At 36.9% G+C, this 14,350-nt stretch overlaps 1 protein-coding gene across 1 annotated transcript in view; it reads left to right on the forward strand.

Moving 5' to 3' along the window:
* Positions 1–4,368, forward strand: part of LOC128734659 (uncharacterized) — a 106,996-nt gene extending 102,628 nt beyond the window's left edge. The window contains exon 7 of the mRNA XM_053828950.1: positions 2,980–4,368. Coding sequence (XP_053684925.1) covers positions 2,980–3,984 — 1,005 coding nt within the window. The 3' untranslated portion in view covers positions 3,985–4,368. The remainder of the gene's footprint in view (positions 1–2,979) is intronic.
* Positions 4,369–14,350: the final 9,982 nt, after the last annotated feature.

Consider the following 14,350-nt stretch of genomic DNA (forward strand, 5'->3'; position numbering starts at 1 on the left):
AGTAACAATTTGGGTTTTATTACACTCTTATGATGGCATTTAAGACCAAAATTGGTCATGAAAACCGCCATAAGAGTACAATAAAACTCACATTGTTGCTTGGGATATGAGTGATAACGTGCAGTTTTGCAGTTTTCCAAAACGTTAATCATTAACTGTCACGAAAAAAATAATCTAATGGTGTTGAATCGTATGATCTCGGAGAACGCGAAATTATTCTTTCGCCGAACATTTCTTTCAATAAATCAATTGTCCCTTCACATTAAGGGCACTCGGTTGTGGCATATTCTAGTCTCGTTTCACGTCCACTGTTGGGGGACGTAAAGCATCGGTCGTACAAAGAGAGGACATTAAGTCAAATTTTGGACGTAAAAAGAGAGAACGTTAATTCAAATTGCGGTCGTAAAAAGTCGTTGGGTCAAGTTTTGGATATAAAAAGAGAGGACGTTAACAAATTTTGGACGTCAAAAGAGAGGACGGTAATTAAAATTTTAGACTTGAAAAGAGAGGACGTTTATTCTAATTTTGGACGTAAAAGGCGAGCCCGTACTTCAAATTTGGACGTAAAAAGAAAGGACGTTGGTTGAAGTTTCGGACGTAAAAAGAAAGAACGTTAATTCAAATTTGAACGTAAAAAGAGAGGACGTAAATTGAAATTTTGGACGTGAAAAGAGGACGTTAATTCAAATTTTGGACGTAAAAGGCGAGCCCGTAATTCAAATATGGACGTGAAAAGAGAGGACGTTGATCATGTTTCGGACGTAAAAAGAAAGAACGTTAGTTCAATTTTTGGACGTAAGAAGAGAGGACGTTGATTCAAATTTTAAACGTAAAAAGAGAAAACGTTAATTCAAATTTCGGACGTAAAAAGAGAGGACGTTAATAAAAAATTTCGGGCGTAAAAAAAAGGACGTTGGTCAAGTTTCGGACGTAAAAAGAAAGGACGTTAATTCCAATTTTGGACGTAAGAAGAGAGGACGTTGATTCAAATTTTAAACGTAAAAAGAGAAAACGTTAATTCAAATTTGGACGTAAAAAGAGAGGACGTTAATTCAATTTTTGGACGTAAAAAGAGAACCTTAATTCAAATTTCGGACGTAAGAAGAGAGAACGTTGATTCAAAATTTAGACATAAAAATAGAAAACGTTAATTCAATTTTTGGACGTAAAAGAGAGGACGTTAATTCAATTTTTGGACGTAAAAAGTGAGGACGTTGATTAAAATTTCGGACATATAAAGAGAAGACGTTAATTCAAATTTCGGACGTAAGAAGAGACAACGTTGATTCAAATTTTAGACATAAAAAGAAATCTCGAAAAATGTAAAAAGAAATTCTAGTGTACAGAAAAGTCAGCGATCATCGTGATCCTGTATAGATCATAATTAACTGATTTGGTGTTGGCAAGAATCATTTTTAAACTTCTGTCTTTACAAACTTTACATAGTCTGTACCTTTTGGGGGTTTGGGTTCTACTCGTGTAAAACGTTCTCGTTCTCGAAACAGGTGATCAGATGACCGAGATATGTAATAAATATGGTCTTGCTGTGTAGAATTGAATCACCATTTTTAAATTTTTATCATTATGAAACAAACCCATTCTATCACAAACACTTTATCGCAGCGTTTAATCACCGTGTGAATACTCCTTACTTGAGTTCGAACGGGGCGGTAGTGAGTGAAGACAGCATACATACGCTTGTCCAGTGAGCTAAATGTTCGTTTATTCTATGCATTGTCAATATTATCAATTTCAAATTTTTTGGCACTGCCATGAGTTAGTTGATAACATACATTTCGAAGATGAATAGCGATTCGTTATCCATATTTTCGGACACAGACTTCAGACAGAGGATAATGTATGGGATGTCATGTCGTATCGTCGGTGTTCAAAATGGCAAAAATAAGCTGCTAAGTTATCTTGAAATGCATTTCATTTGTAGCAGCTTTTTCTGCCTCCGCAGAAGATAACTATATACAAGTAGTTGTCCCCAAAGAACTATTCTCGTCCTTCGTAGTAATTTGGGTTTAAGGCCCCAAGAGTTACCAATGGCTCTTTACGCTGCATAAAGAATCTCCATGCGCTCCTAATTCGCAAATCAACAATATTTGCAGTACTTAATGATCAATTTGATTCGATGAAATGTTTGGGGCAAGTTTCTCCGAATGAGTTCGTTTATAATCGGAAAAAGATGTTTTATTTACAAAGTGCCATCAGGCCATCTCGTGGATGAATGTGGTTAAGCAGGGTATCGAATGTTAGACCTATGCAGGGTTTCTCAGACCGGTCTCGTGGGACACTTGCGGACGTTGTATCTAACATTATTATAAGTTTGAGCTATTTTGTTCTTTCTTGAATCGTTTATAGAGAAATTTTGTTTATAACGGTTATTTGTATACAATAGTTATGTTAGAGTTTCATAGAAAGTAGAAGTCAACAACTTAGGAGAGGTGCACAGAAGAATAATTTTCTGATGGTTATATGAAAATAACGTAGAGAAAAAGGACAAATAATGTCACAATTCACTAACATGTGCTAGTCCACTATAGTCGTAGAATTTATTATCACAGTTTTATTAATAATCGCTATTTTAACTGTAGTTTGTAGTTATGGATTGGAATAATTTTGACAAAATTTTTTAGTTCTTCGTTATCCCCGTAGCGAATGTAATAAAACTTCCTGCAGATGGTATTTGTTAGGGGCCTAGCTGAACTCCTGCTAAAAAACGGAGAAAGACCCTTGACATAACACGCTAACCACATCCTTTTTCGTTCAAAGAGACACTCCTCTTCTATCAAACATCGACAGCAGTTCCACAGAAAGTTTCCACTCAACGTTTGCCTCCTCTCTCTGTTTTGCTCTCTGTTTTTTTCTTTCCCACACACATATTCCTTGACCTTTACGTACCTCACCCGTAAAACAAAATGCATCCTACCCCCTACCCACACACCCACCGTGTTTTAAACACTTCCCACGCAGGTCCACGAGCGGCAGGCAGCTCGGATGCGCACCCGTTCCGAGTGGTTCCTGGGGGCCCGCGGGGGCTCCCTGGAGCTGTGTCACACATCGGATGGTACGACGCTGATGCACCCGCAGATCGTAACTTCGACTCCGATCCCGGGCAGCATGCTGGGTTCGGGTGGCGGCGGCGGCGTTGGCGGCGGTCTTGGCATCGGAGGAGGACACGGTCACCACCACGGCATTATCGGTACCTATAGTAACAGTATTGACCAGCACTTGAACGATATCGTTATTGTTGATGTTGATGTTAACCGTCACGAGTATCTTGCCACTAATCATCATCATCATTATCATTTGAACCATCATGACGACCTGAGCACGAACAGTAACAAGCGCACGTTGCAACGACCGTCGGCGCTGGGTAGTCCTGATGGATGGTATTTCGACCACTGCGACTCGATCGAAATCGACCCGGAAGACGTGGACATGCTGAATGGCAGCGAAGGAGGAGGGCTTGCTGACGGAGAAGATCCGCTTTACGATGAGAATGACTTCGCCATCAGCCAGAGTCATCATTTTGATAATCGTGCCGAGAACAGACGGCGCCGTCGGAGACGGCTGATCCGTCAGCGACGCCACTCGTACGATCAGCTCATGTCCAGCGCTTCCATGTCGATCGTCAACTGTAGTCGTGGCGTCGAACCACTATCTAAGGACGTCCCCAATGCCGCCGGCTCGAGCATTCCACCACCCGAAAAACGTAAACATTCCGCACTCGATCATTCATCAGCCTTGCAACGTAACGCCACTACACACACCATCAACAACACTACCACAACAGCAGCAACTAGTGCCACTACTACTGCTAGTAGCATCAACGACAGCACGTTGACGGCTGGTAACAATCACCACTCGGTGATTGGCAATCGCAGTTTGTCGCGGAACCAGAGCAACTCGGCCAACACTACACGCCAGAGTAATCTGTCCGTAGTTCTCTATGCTGTATTGGATTTTTTGTTCTAGGTTAGATTTTGTTTTTAGTTTTTTCGATGATAAACGCAAGAAAGTCGAAGGGAAAGTGCTAGGTGTATACGTAGCACACTGCTGGCTGGTGAAAGATTTCTAACCACGAAACAGGAACCGGTTTACCGCCCGATCTGCACCGTTGCAAGCTATTTTATTCATTTTGATTTAAGTTTTTTAATCAAAGTAGAGCACAATGGTAGTCTATCCTATTTTTTTCTGTTAAGTATACACTCCACATGAATTTCGGGCTAAACCGGGAACCTGGCACTGGTTAAAAGTATTTTTCTTTGGTTTCGAACACATTTCGGAAAAAACATATATGTTTTCATATTTTATCCACTTATTTATTGCAGTTTTAACGTAACAATCTACTACTTATTTGTACGCACATTTTTTTCATTTATTTTTTCATTATTTGTTAAGATACATTGAACAATAAATCGAGACTGAAACTATGCCGAAGCGCTTCTATGAGTAACAAAAGAAATCTCTCACTGCTCATAAATATCTCTTAGTGGGAAGTGCTGTCATCCAAATAATAACTAATCTCCGGTAAAGCGTGATAGCTTCTTTTGATTATTGCCGCAATTATTGATTCAAGCTATTGATTAATCTATCCTGAGTTGCTTGAAGCATTGTTATAGTTAAAAGGTCTGCCCGGAAGATGTTACTGATCAGTGACGAAACGTCGGAAAGTATGCAATTGTATTCATTCTAACACTGAGATTTAAATATGGATTAGAATGTAACTTAATTAGTGTAAAATAAATAAAATATAAGAAACTCAAAAATAAAATAATCTAAAATAGGAGAGACCTCTTTAACCAAATAAATAGTTATTAAAATAGTGCAGCTTTCGCAGTTCTCTGTGCGTCTTATTTCTTGAAATCAAATCACAAAAACCTCTTGCAATCAGAAAACAGGTCATATTTTTAAAACGGCAATTTTTTCTAACAGACGAAACGAATAGTAAAAGAAAGTAATGAAATCAAAGTTGTTTATAGTATCAATCAGAATAGGATAAGGCGTTAAGCGGAAAAAGTGGTGAATTAGGTAAGCGAGAGTTATCGAAGTAACACTTGTTAAGTTTGTATAACAATCCTCTTTACCCCAGCAGGAGGATCAGCGGAACTAACCAAGCTACAATTGGATGCAAATTACAAACTTAATAAGCGTTGCTTCAATGACCCTCCGTTTTATCTAATTTTCTGCTGTTTCCTCTTCACGCCTTGTTGCAGTTTTATTTAGGATTGATATTATTTCCACTTAAACCGGCTCGGAGATTCCAATCTTCATTTAAACATAAGGTAGTTTGAAAAATACAAGTATAACATAAAAATTGAAAGAACCTTGAAATAAGCAAAGTCAAATTGTGAATATTTAAGAAAAATAGAAGACTGCAGGTTGAGCAAAATCTAAATTTGAAACAAAATATTAGCAAATTCGAAGCGCAATTTTAATATAAAAATTAAAGTCGAATTGAAACAGACATAAAATAAGGTTTATAAAAAGGGAGAAGTTGTTGTTAAGTTTAGGCAAAATACTGTGAAACATTTAGTGCTAAAAAATATTGAGAAGAAATCAAAAATAGAATCAGAAACTCATTAGAAAAGTCTAAATAAGGTTCAACAAAATATTGATAAAATTGAATCCAAAATAAGGTAATAAAGTCGGGCCAAAATATACACTTAACCTTTTATAAGACCGTGACAACTACGCGTAGAACAAACACAAACTTCAATAAAACATAATGTTCACATATGGGAGAATCCATTATCTTTTTAGTTGTAGAAAAATAACTAAAAAACTTTCAAGAATTGGTGGCAATATAGCTGTCATTGCACGTCCAGCGCAAAACGTTGATGGAAATTCTTTTATCGCCATCTTGCGCGAAACTGATTAAGTGTATGAGTAAGGGAAGGACCGATTTTTCTATATAATTCTTCAACTATACGAAGTATTTGTGTGAACATTTAATGTCAAGGTTGAACACGAGTAAATCTGGACACACAAAAAAATGATGCCAGAGTTTTTTAAATTTCTTTGAACACGCAGAACAACTACATGATGAATCGATCTGGTACGTTCATTTTTTTTTTGGAAAGGCAGGAAGTGTTTGACGCGAAGAACGGTTAATTGGATGAATTGGAATGTCAGGTGGGGCTCCCACCCTCGCTCTTTCGGTTGGTACCCGAATGTTTTATTAACTAAACTACTGCCGCCCGTTATATTAGGTAGTCTAATATCTACTTTATTTTATTCTCTAATTCTATCCTTTTACATTCGCATCACACACTCCTCTTTCGACATTATTTTTGTATGACTGCTCTTTGTTTCTGGCATCGAGAAAATAGACTGTTATTTACTTGATCAGTGTGATAGAAACAGGCAGAGTGTTGTCGACAGTCACTTCAGCAAGTATTCGTGAGACTAAAACAAAACTAGGTATTAGACTACGTAATATAACGGGTAGCAGTAGTTTAGTTAGGAAAACATTCGGGTACCAGCGAACAGAGCGTAAGTGCAAGCCTCACCTGCCAGTTTTCCAGTTCATCCAATTAATCATTCTTCGCATCAGACACTAACTCCCTTTGTAAAAAAGAGTTTACGTCATTACCACGTATAGAGTCATATACAAGTAAAGAAAAAACGTAATGTTGAAAAGAACTCGAAGTTGTAACTTTTGAAACCATGAAGCCGGAAGTTAGTCAATAGGTATACCTTCAGAAGAACGTCTGCTTTGGGATCGGTTGAAGTTAATTTTAATTAAATCAAAATGAACTTGGAGTAAGTTTAGAAATAAATTATGAATTGAAGACTGAATCAGATTGAGACAGAATCGAATAAAATTCGCACGTTATTACATAAACCACAGAAATATATCAATTGAATTTTTTATAATAATTTTCTGCATCTAAGGTGAAACGAGATAAGATTGAAAGGGAGGTTAAGTCAGAGAAACGAGCAATGAATTGAGGAAAAATTAATATGATTATTATGATAAAGAAAGTAATTTTAAATCGATATTAAAATTGATAGTTAAAATCAAAAACGGGCAGTTGATAACAAAATAAGACTTTCAGTTAAAAGACCAAATTGAAATATCAAAAATCGAAAGTAAAGATTAAAAAAGTCAAAACCAATGGATAAACATATTAAAGTTTCAATTCAAAAGTCACGTCAAAAACCAACCAACAGTTAAATTTCAGACGGCAGCTTTTCACAATTAATGTAAGGGACGGTACAAGAAAGTAATGAAACAAAAATGTCCAACAGAATGGAACTAGGCGTGAAAGGGAAAGAGCGGAAAGTTAGGTAAGGGAGAGTCATTGAAGCAACGCTCAAGAAGTTGTATACCGCTCCTTTTTATTCAAGCTGGGAAATCCGTAGATCGAAACAAACCATTATTAGAGCCAACCGGCAAAGTAAAAAGTCAAAAAAAAAAAACAAGTCAATGATTCAAAAGTCAAAAGTACAAGAGTAGAAAGTCGAAAGACAAAGTCAAAAGTTAAAAATCAACAGTCAGAGTCTAGCTTTGACTGCTGAAAGTCAAAAATCAAATCAAAAAGTCAGAAGATAAGTTAAAAATCAAAAGTTGGCCAACAGTCAAAAATTAAGAGCGAGACAAAAGTCTGCAAAAGTCAAATCTAAGGTAAAGTCGAAAACCAAAATTAAGGTCAAAAGATAACATCTAATTGCTGAAAGTCGGAATTCAGAAGTCATTCGCAGTGTACGCCTAAATTGATGCAATATACTGCTCATTCTTTGCTGTTTCTAGTAGGTACAGATGAAATGAACTCAGCATTGCCAACCTGAATTACTTGCATTCATGTTCGTGTTGTTCCCTATATTCAATTATTCTGGACAATAATAAATGAAATCAAATGTGAATCATTCATTCATTTTAAACATTTTGAACAACGGCAAACAAAATTTCAATAAACGTAAACATTGCTCCGAAGTTTTAATCAATTTCCTTCAGCCAGGTTTTGTTTGTTTTTAAAAAGCAAGCAGTTTAAAAAACTAAACTTTGAGATCTAAAATATCAGTCAAGGACAAGAAAATTGACTGACAGATTGGTCGAGCAATCATTCAGCACTGCAATTCATGAATGAATTGTTTTGAAGTGTAGAATACTGAGAAAGACAAGCACTGTTTGCAATTCAGAAGGCATGTCCCCGGGATGACAGATAAAAGAATACTAAAAAAAGCAAAGCCATGGGTGTAAACGTCCTGTTGAGAACTTGACCCTTCTTTATCGACCGATTTCGCAGCCGGCTTTTTGAGTACAGGACAGTTACGGGGCTAGTGCAACGATCCTGCTGACTCTATCTAGCAGCACCGTCTAGCCGTGATTCGAACATACGACGACTGGTTTGGTAGACCAGTATCGTACTACACGAAGTAAAACTGTATGCGTTGAATGCATTTTATATTCGCCTTCCTGCAGGGCTGTCAATTTTTTCGAGCATTGGTCATAAGTCAAGAGTCATTCAAATGGTAAAAGTCAAAAGTAAAAAGCTAGCAGTCAAAAAATATTAAAAATCAAAAGTTAAAACTCTCAGAATTTGAATTATAATTCAAAATTAACAGTTAAAAGACAAACAACAAATTCAAATCAAAACTTAAAAGTTAAGGCTTAAAATTCTAAAATTCTAAAAATTCGAAAAAGTCAAAAGTTAAAGTCATAATCAACGTCAAAGTCTAAAGCCAAACTTCAAAAGTTAGGTAATCAAAGGTAAATCAAAAACAGCATGAAAGCGAGTTTGAAATAAGATTTGATATTGGATTTAAATTTAGATTAAGTTAGGCTTGCAGTTTACTTCAATTTGAATTGAAAATTGTATTTGAAAAATGAAATTTCAAAATGTAATTCAGTTGGTTTATAGCCAATTAATGATAAGCAAAGGTATAATTAAATAAATAGGAAAATAAATAAAGTAAATTTATACGAAATTGAGGTTAAATCGATTCTTGAAAACGAGTATAAAATGCAACATGAATAAAAAACGATATGAGAACAGGGTTAAAACTAACTTAAATCGAATAAGCTACGACAAAATTGAAACAAGATTTTAAAGTTGAAATACAAATAAATCTGTGAATAAAGCTGAGCGATCGACTCGGTTGCGTTTCTCGAAGGGGTTTTTGATAATTTGACGGGTGTCGGGTGCAAAATTTATAACCCGGATATTCGGAAATCGAATGTGTTATAGAATACTACAATATTGGGCATTTTTCAAATTTCAAAAAAGCTCATTAAAAACTAAAAATATTTTTCCTAAAAGTAAATCACACTTGCCACCAAAAGGTCTCATAAAAATTTTTACAATAATCAGAAGAAACTATCACCCAAAACCTCCACCTCCTAATGATGATTGATCGTACACATCTCAGCGCAGAATTGATCCACTCAATGCTTGCTACTAAAAAAACAATTCTAACGAAAGTATCTCAACAAACTAATTCCCAAATTCGCGTAACAGCAAGTCATTGAAGTTCATTTGTCAGCCACCCCAGCAGCCACTCAAGTGTAAATAATACAGAGGTCAATTAAAAGAATTGTTTCTACAGTCTTACTATTTGGTACACTTTAACGTTTGTTTATTTGTTTTCTTTTGTTCTTTTCTTTTCTCCTTCTCTCTCTATCTTCAATATTGTTTTCTAATATTTCGTTGAAATGTTAGTTTTAATAATCGTAATTATACTGGTTGTTTTCCATATCGTGGCACCTTACTGTTTAGTGGAGATCATTATATTCGTTCTGCGATGACAATTGTATTCCTGTCGGATTATTGATTTTTGTTCGATCAATCGGTTTTCTTGTTAAGCACACGAAAAAAAAAGAAAAATGGTTTCGCTTTGTACTATATAATAGACTATCATCAGCGATTAGGTTTTTGTTTATGTTGTGTTTTTGGCCTTTTTGTTTGTGTGCGTGTTTGTGTGTCAACTTCATGTAACTATTTTGCCGTTTAGCAAGCGATTTTTTCTCTGAGCTTCCCTGTAACCACCAAACCACCCTTCTTGTATGTGTGTATTTTTCAAAGTGGGAAACCTCGGTCTAAGTGCGTCGGCAGAATCGGTGCACCAGGTGAAGCGACCCAGCCGGCGGGGTTCCCGCCATGGTCACCTGCATCGGAGCTCGTCCCGGCGGAACAAGGAAAACGGTTCGTCCCGGTCCAACAGTTTCCGTAGCAAAAATGCCGCCTCGAAGGGAGCCGCCGGCAAAGGTGGCGAACTGGCGGCGACCGGTGGCGATCTGACCGGCGGTCTCGGGAACAACGGTAGTGCCAGCAACGCTGCCAGTGGAGGACCATTCGCCGGGCTGGGCTCGACGAAGGAACACCATCGAATCCGAAAACAGCGGGCTGTTTCGTTCGAGCAAACGTCCGCCCCGACGGGAACGACAATGACATCGTCCGCTTCCGGCTGCCCGGTGGTGGTTGTGGTTGGCGTGAATCCGAAATGGCACGAGTTCAGCAGCAAATCGTTGGACGAGAAAAAGTTGCTCAGCAAGCAGAACAACATCAGCGCCATGCTTGCGGACGGGGACGACTGTTTGTCGCTGGATTCGATGCAAGCAGGTGGGAGCGAATCGGGACCGGCGCTTGGTCAAATCGTTGGTGGCACCGGCGGCGCCAGCGGTGCCGACAGTGACGGAGACTGGCACATGACAGACCAAAGCCAGCAGCCGGTACAAAAACATGACCAACAGCAGCAGAATGCGGTCACAACAGTAACCCAGCACAGCAGCAGCTCGCTGCTACATCACCTGAAGCCACCGCGGATATGATTCTAAGGTATAATAGAACTACACTAACTGTGCGTGTGGGATTATTTTGTATCGTATTTTTTTCGAGGGCTCAAGGGCCACACGGGGAGACAAAGATATTCGATTTCATTCTTTTACTTTTAGTGTCTATTGTGTAAGGGGAATGTAGCGCCGACGTTTGACGTTTAGTTAGAGAATTACGCAAATTTTTTATACAACTTGTAAGTAAGTACGTAAGTAGGTAAGTAAGTAAGTAAGAAAGAACTGAACATCACTGCGGAAAACCGTTAGGAGGAAGCCGGTTTGACGGTTGGACGGTAGATTTGTGCTGGTTTTGTCCATTGCACAGCGCGGAACACCTCTTCAACTCTTTGTTGACATTGCACATATTTTGAAGTCAATTTTTTGTGTAATAAATTTACACAATGTGGGTCGTTCTCCATAATGCCACCCAGAAATTGCCTGTCAATTGAATTATTTTCACGAAGCAAAACTAGCACAACTCTCTCGTACTTTCTACAGCCCAATATTGCACGTAATAATCTAAAATTTCCGAGTAATTGCTTCTGTGTTCGGCTACAGACAAACGAAATAAGAAATCAATTCATTCATAATGAATAATGCGTTTACCAGGACGTTCAGCTGTAGAAACTCATTCAGAAGAAAAGAATAAAATAAAACAAAAAATTGTACAACCGAATAAAAGCCAAAATCTATACTCTACCAAATAAGTAAGAATGTGACGGTTTTTTCTCCAAATTTAGTACATACCTAAAGGAAAACTAGCGGAAAACCATTCTACAAATTTATCATCGGTGTACAAGTAGTGAGCTAATGGATATGTGAGGGTGTCAGGGTATACTTTAAAACTCTATAAGGCCAATCTTTTGCGCCGGATCGAACTGCACATATAGGAAAAGTTAGGGGAAACAATCGGAAACAACACGAAAAGTATTAACCAGTCTTTTTTTTAAATAGAGACAACTATTCACTCATACAATTATTGTACAATGTACCAGTCATCATCTTAGATCCCGAATTCGTGGAATGAGCAAAGGAAGAACAAGACCAGTGAACGTAAGAATTTATAGACGTCGTGTAAACTCATAGAGTTGTAGCGTTGAGACAATTTTTTTACACTGAAAGTATCGTATTCTAATATATATACATAAAAATTAAAGTACTAGTAGTTGGTACATAGCCGAGACGGAAGGGACATTTCGAGTGCGACACAACACAAGCTTAGAATCTAAATAACAAGAAAATAAAACAACACACATTCACATTCCATAATTGTAACTATCATAGGGGCGCACACACACACGAGCAGCAAAACGGAAACGATCGGAATAGACGGAATATTTGCTCAACCGATCGGCGGGGAGAAAAATAATGGCTAAGTAACAGATCAAAAACAATACACTTCCATCGAAATGATCTATTCGTAAACAAAAAATCTCAACAAAAAATTAGTTTGTGTGCAAATCAGTCAACCAACTCGGTTTAGAATCTTATGATAAATGGTAAAACGCAACCGAACAAGAGTATAGAGAAGAAAAATCGAACGGTTCCTATTATTAAATTCGTGTATAAGTGAAGAACACACTCGAATGTATTGAAACAAACAAAAAAACTGTATTGCAAAACTAATCGGATATGTTAAGTCAGTTTGATAACGATTCGATTTAACGATAAGGTAAATTCGGAGAAAATATAAGAGCAAAAAAAACTTTTAATCCAAGCGGTCAGTCACATTGCATTGGAACGACAGCGTTTTGCGATGGAAAGAACAGAGAAGCTACACGATAGCTAAGACGCAAACCCGAATCAGACGTTTCATCAGGGTGGCAGCATTGGCTAACCTTTTTGTTGAGGCCGTTGAGGCAACCAGCAACCGAATTCCGAACGTAAAAGAAAAGAAATTTTTGAAGAGATTTTTCGAATTTTCTTCTTTTGGAATTCCGGCAAAAAGCTTTAAGAGAATCTTTGACGTTTAAAAAAGGAAAAGAGATTTTTAATCTCTTCGAAATTTTTCGTGTAAGAGAATTAGAATCATTTTTTTACTTGCATTAAGTATGTTTTAAATCTATTGTAAAACAATAAAAATTTATACTTAGAGTAATGAAGACAGCGATTATATCACATTTTAATCGAGATTTTAATTTTAAAAGAAGATATTACCGCAGACAAACAGACGAGACACTCGTGTTAATTTCATCGTCTATTCAAGAACTACTCATTTTTCAAAAGCATGTTTCGCGACATGGCCACACCGCGGCACTCGAGTTTTTAGTATGAAACCATACATATGTAAAAACTTTACGGTATAAAACCATACTAGTAAAAGTTACTCCGTAACATGCATAACAGAGGCAGTGTGCAGGCAAAAAGTGTAGGACGATAGTTTTTAAAGCATTTTCTTCTATGCCATGTCCGTTCGTCAGTGATAGTCAGTGATCTTTGGAGTAGTTTATTAATCAAAAATAGTCTGTCTGTGGGCGTTATAGATATCCACCCTTTAGGGTGATAATAATCTAGTTTTTGTTACGCTGCAAGTAATAAGCAATCGTTTGTAGATAATGCATCAATCACTATTTTTCTGTAACGGGAAATCACGGTAAAAATGGATAGCAATAAGTGTCAATTTTTTCGTTTTTTTTTAAATAGTAGCAATTTAATATTTAACAACAATAAACTAAGGATATAAAATAATCTTATTACCGAAATGATAAGTTTTTCACATAGTCACAATATTTATAGTTAATGCTAAAGCGTTGCAGTATTATCGAATCAACATCGGAACGAAAATTGGTCCGGTTAAAAATCGGAACGAACTTTTTTAGTCCGACTTTATTCCGGTCCAATTTGGCTCTGTTCCGGTTCCGGACTGGAACCCGTACTTCAATTTACGTTCTGATGTCGAACACTATTATCGATGTAAAGCTATTATCGATAGCGTTGATAAATTGTGGCAATAACCTCGCTAGATGGTGGTAATGAATCACTGATTTTCAACATATATTACATAAAAAATAGACCATTTGAACGTTTGTACACAAAGTCTTCACAAAGTTGCAAAACATGCGAAAGTTATAAACTTTGTTGAATACAATACCCCTATAATTGATTGCGGTTGGTGTAATCTTATAAACTGTTTAAAAATACGAGCGATTGTTTATTGAAATGTGTGTTTTGTGATATGTTATAATATGTCTAATATACATTTTAACGATAACAGGCTTTCTTATAAAATATATATTTCAGCATATTAAGAACGTTTGAAAGCACCGAAAACGGATATTTAAAATATGTTCTACAACTTTGTGACGCCATACTAAAGTAAGCCACTTTGCATGCATTAAAAACAAAAACGAAACTTACATTACCCTAATAGGTGGATACACAACTAGCTTTCAGAAAGATAGACTATTTTTAACTAATAAACATCACCAAAGACACCTACGAAAATTAGGTGTTTGTGTTTGCACGCTATGCACGGTTTAGATATCTAAACCGCTGTGTGATGATTATATCTCCTTTTTGCATCAAAATGACAATAAAAATATAATAAAATTGCTATCTCCATTA

The sequence above is a fragment of the Sabethes cyaneus genome, chromosome 2 (genome assembly GCF_943734655.1).
Source record: "Sabethes cyaneus chromosome 2, idSabCyanKW18_F2, whole genome shotgun sequence".
Taxonomy (NCBI): domain Eukaryota; kingdom Metazoa; phylum Arthropoda; class Insecta; order Diptera; family Culicidae; genus Sabethes; species Sabethes cyaneus.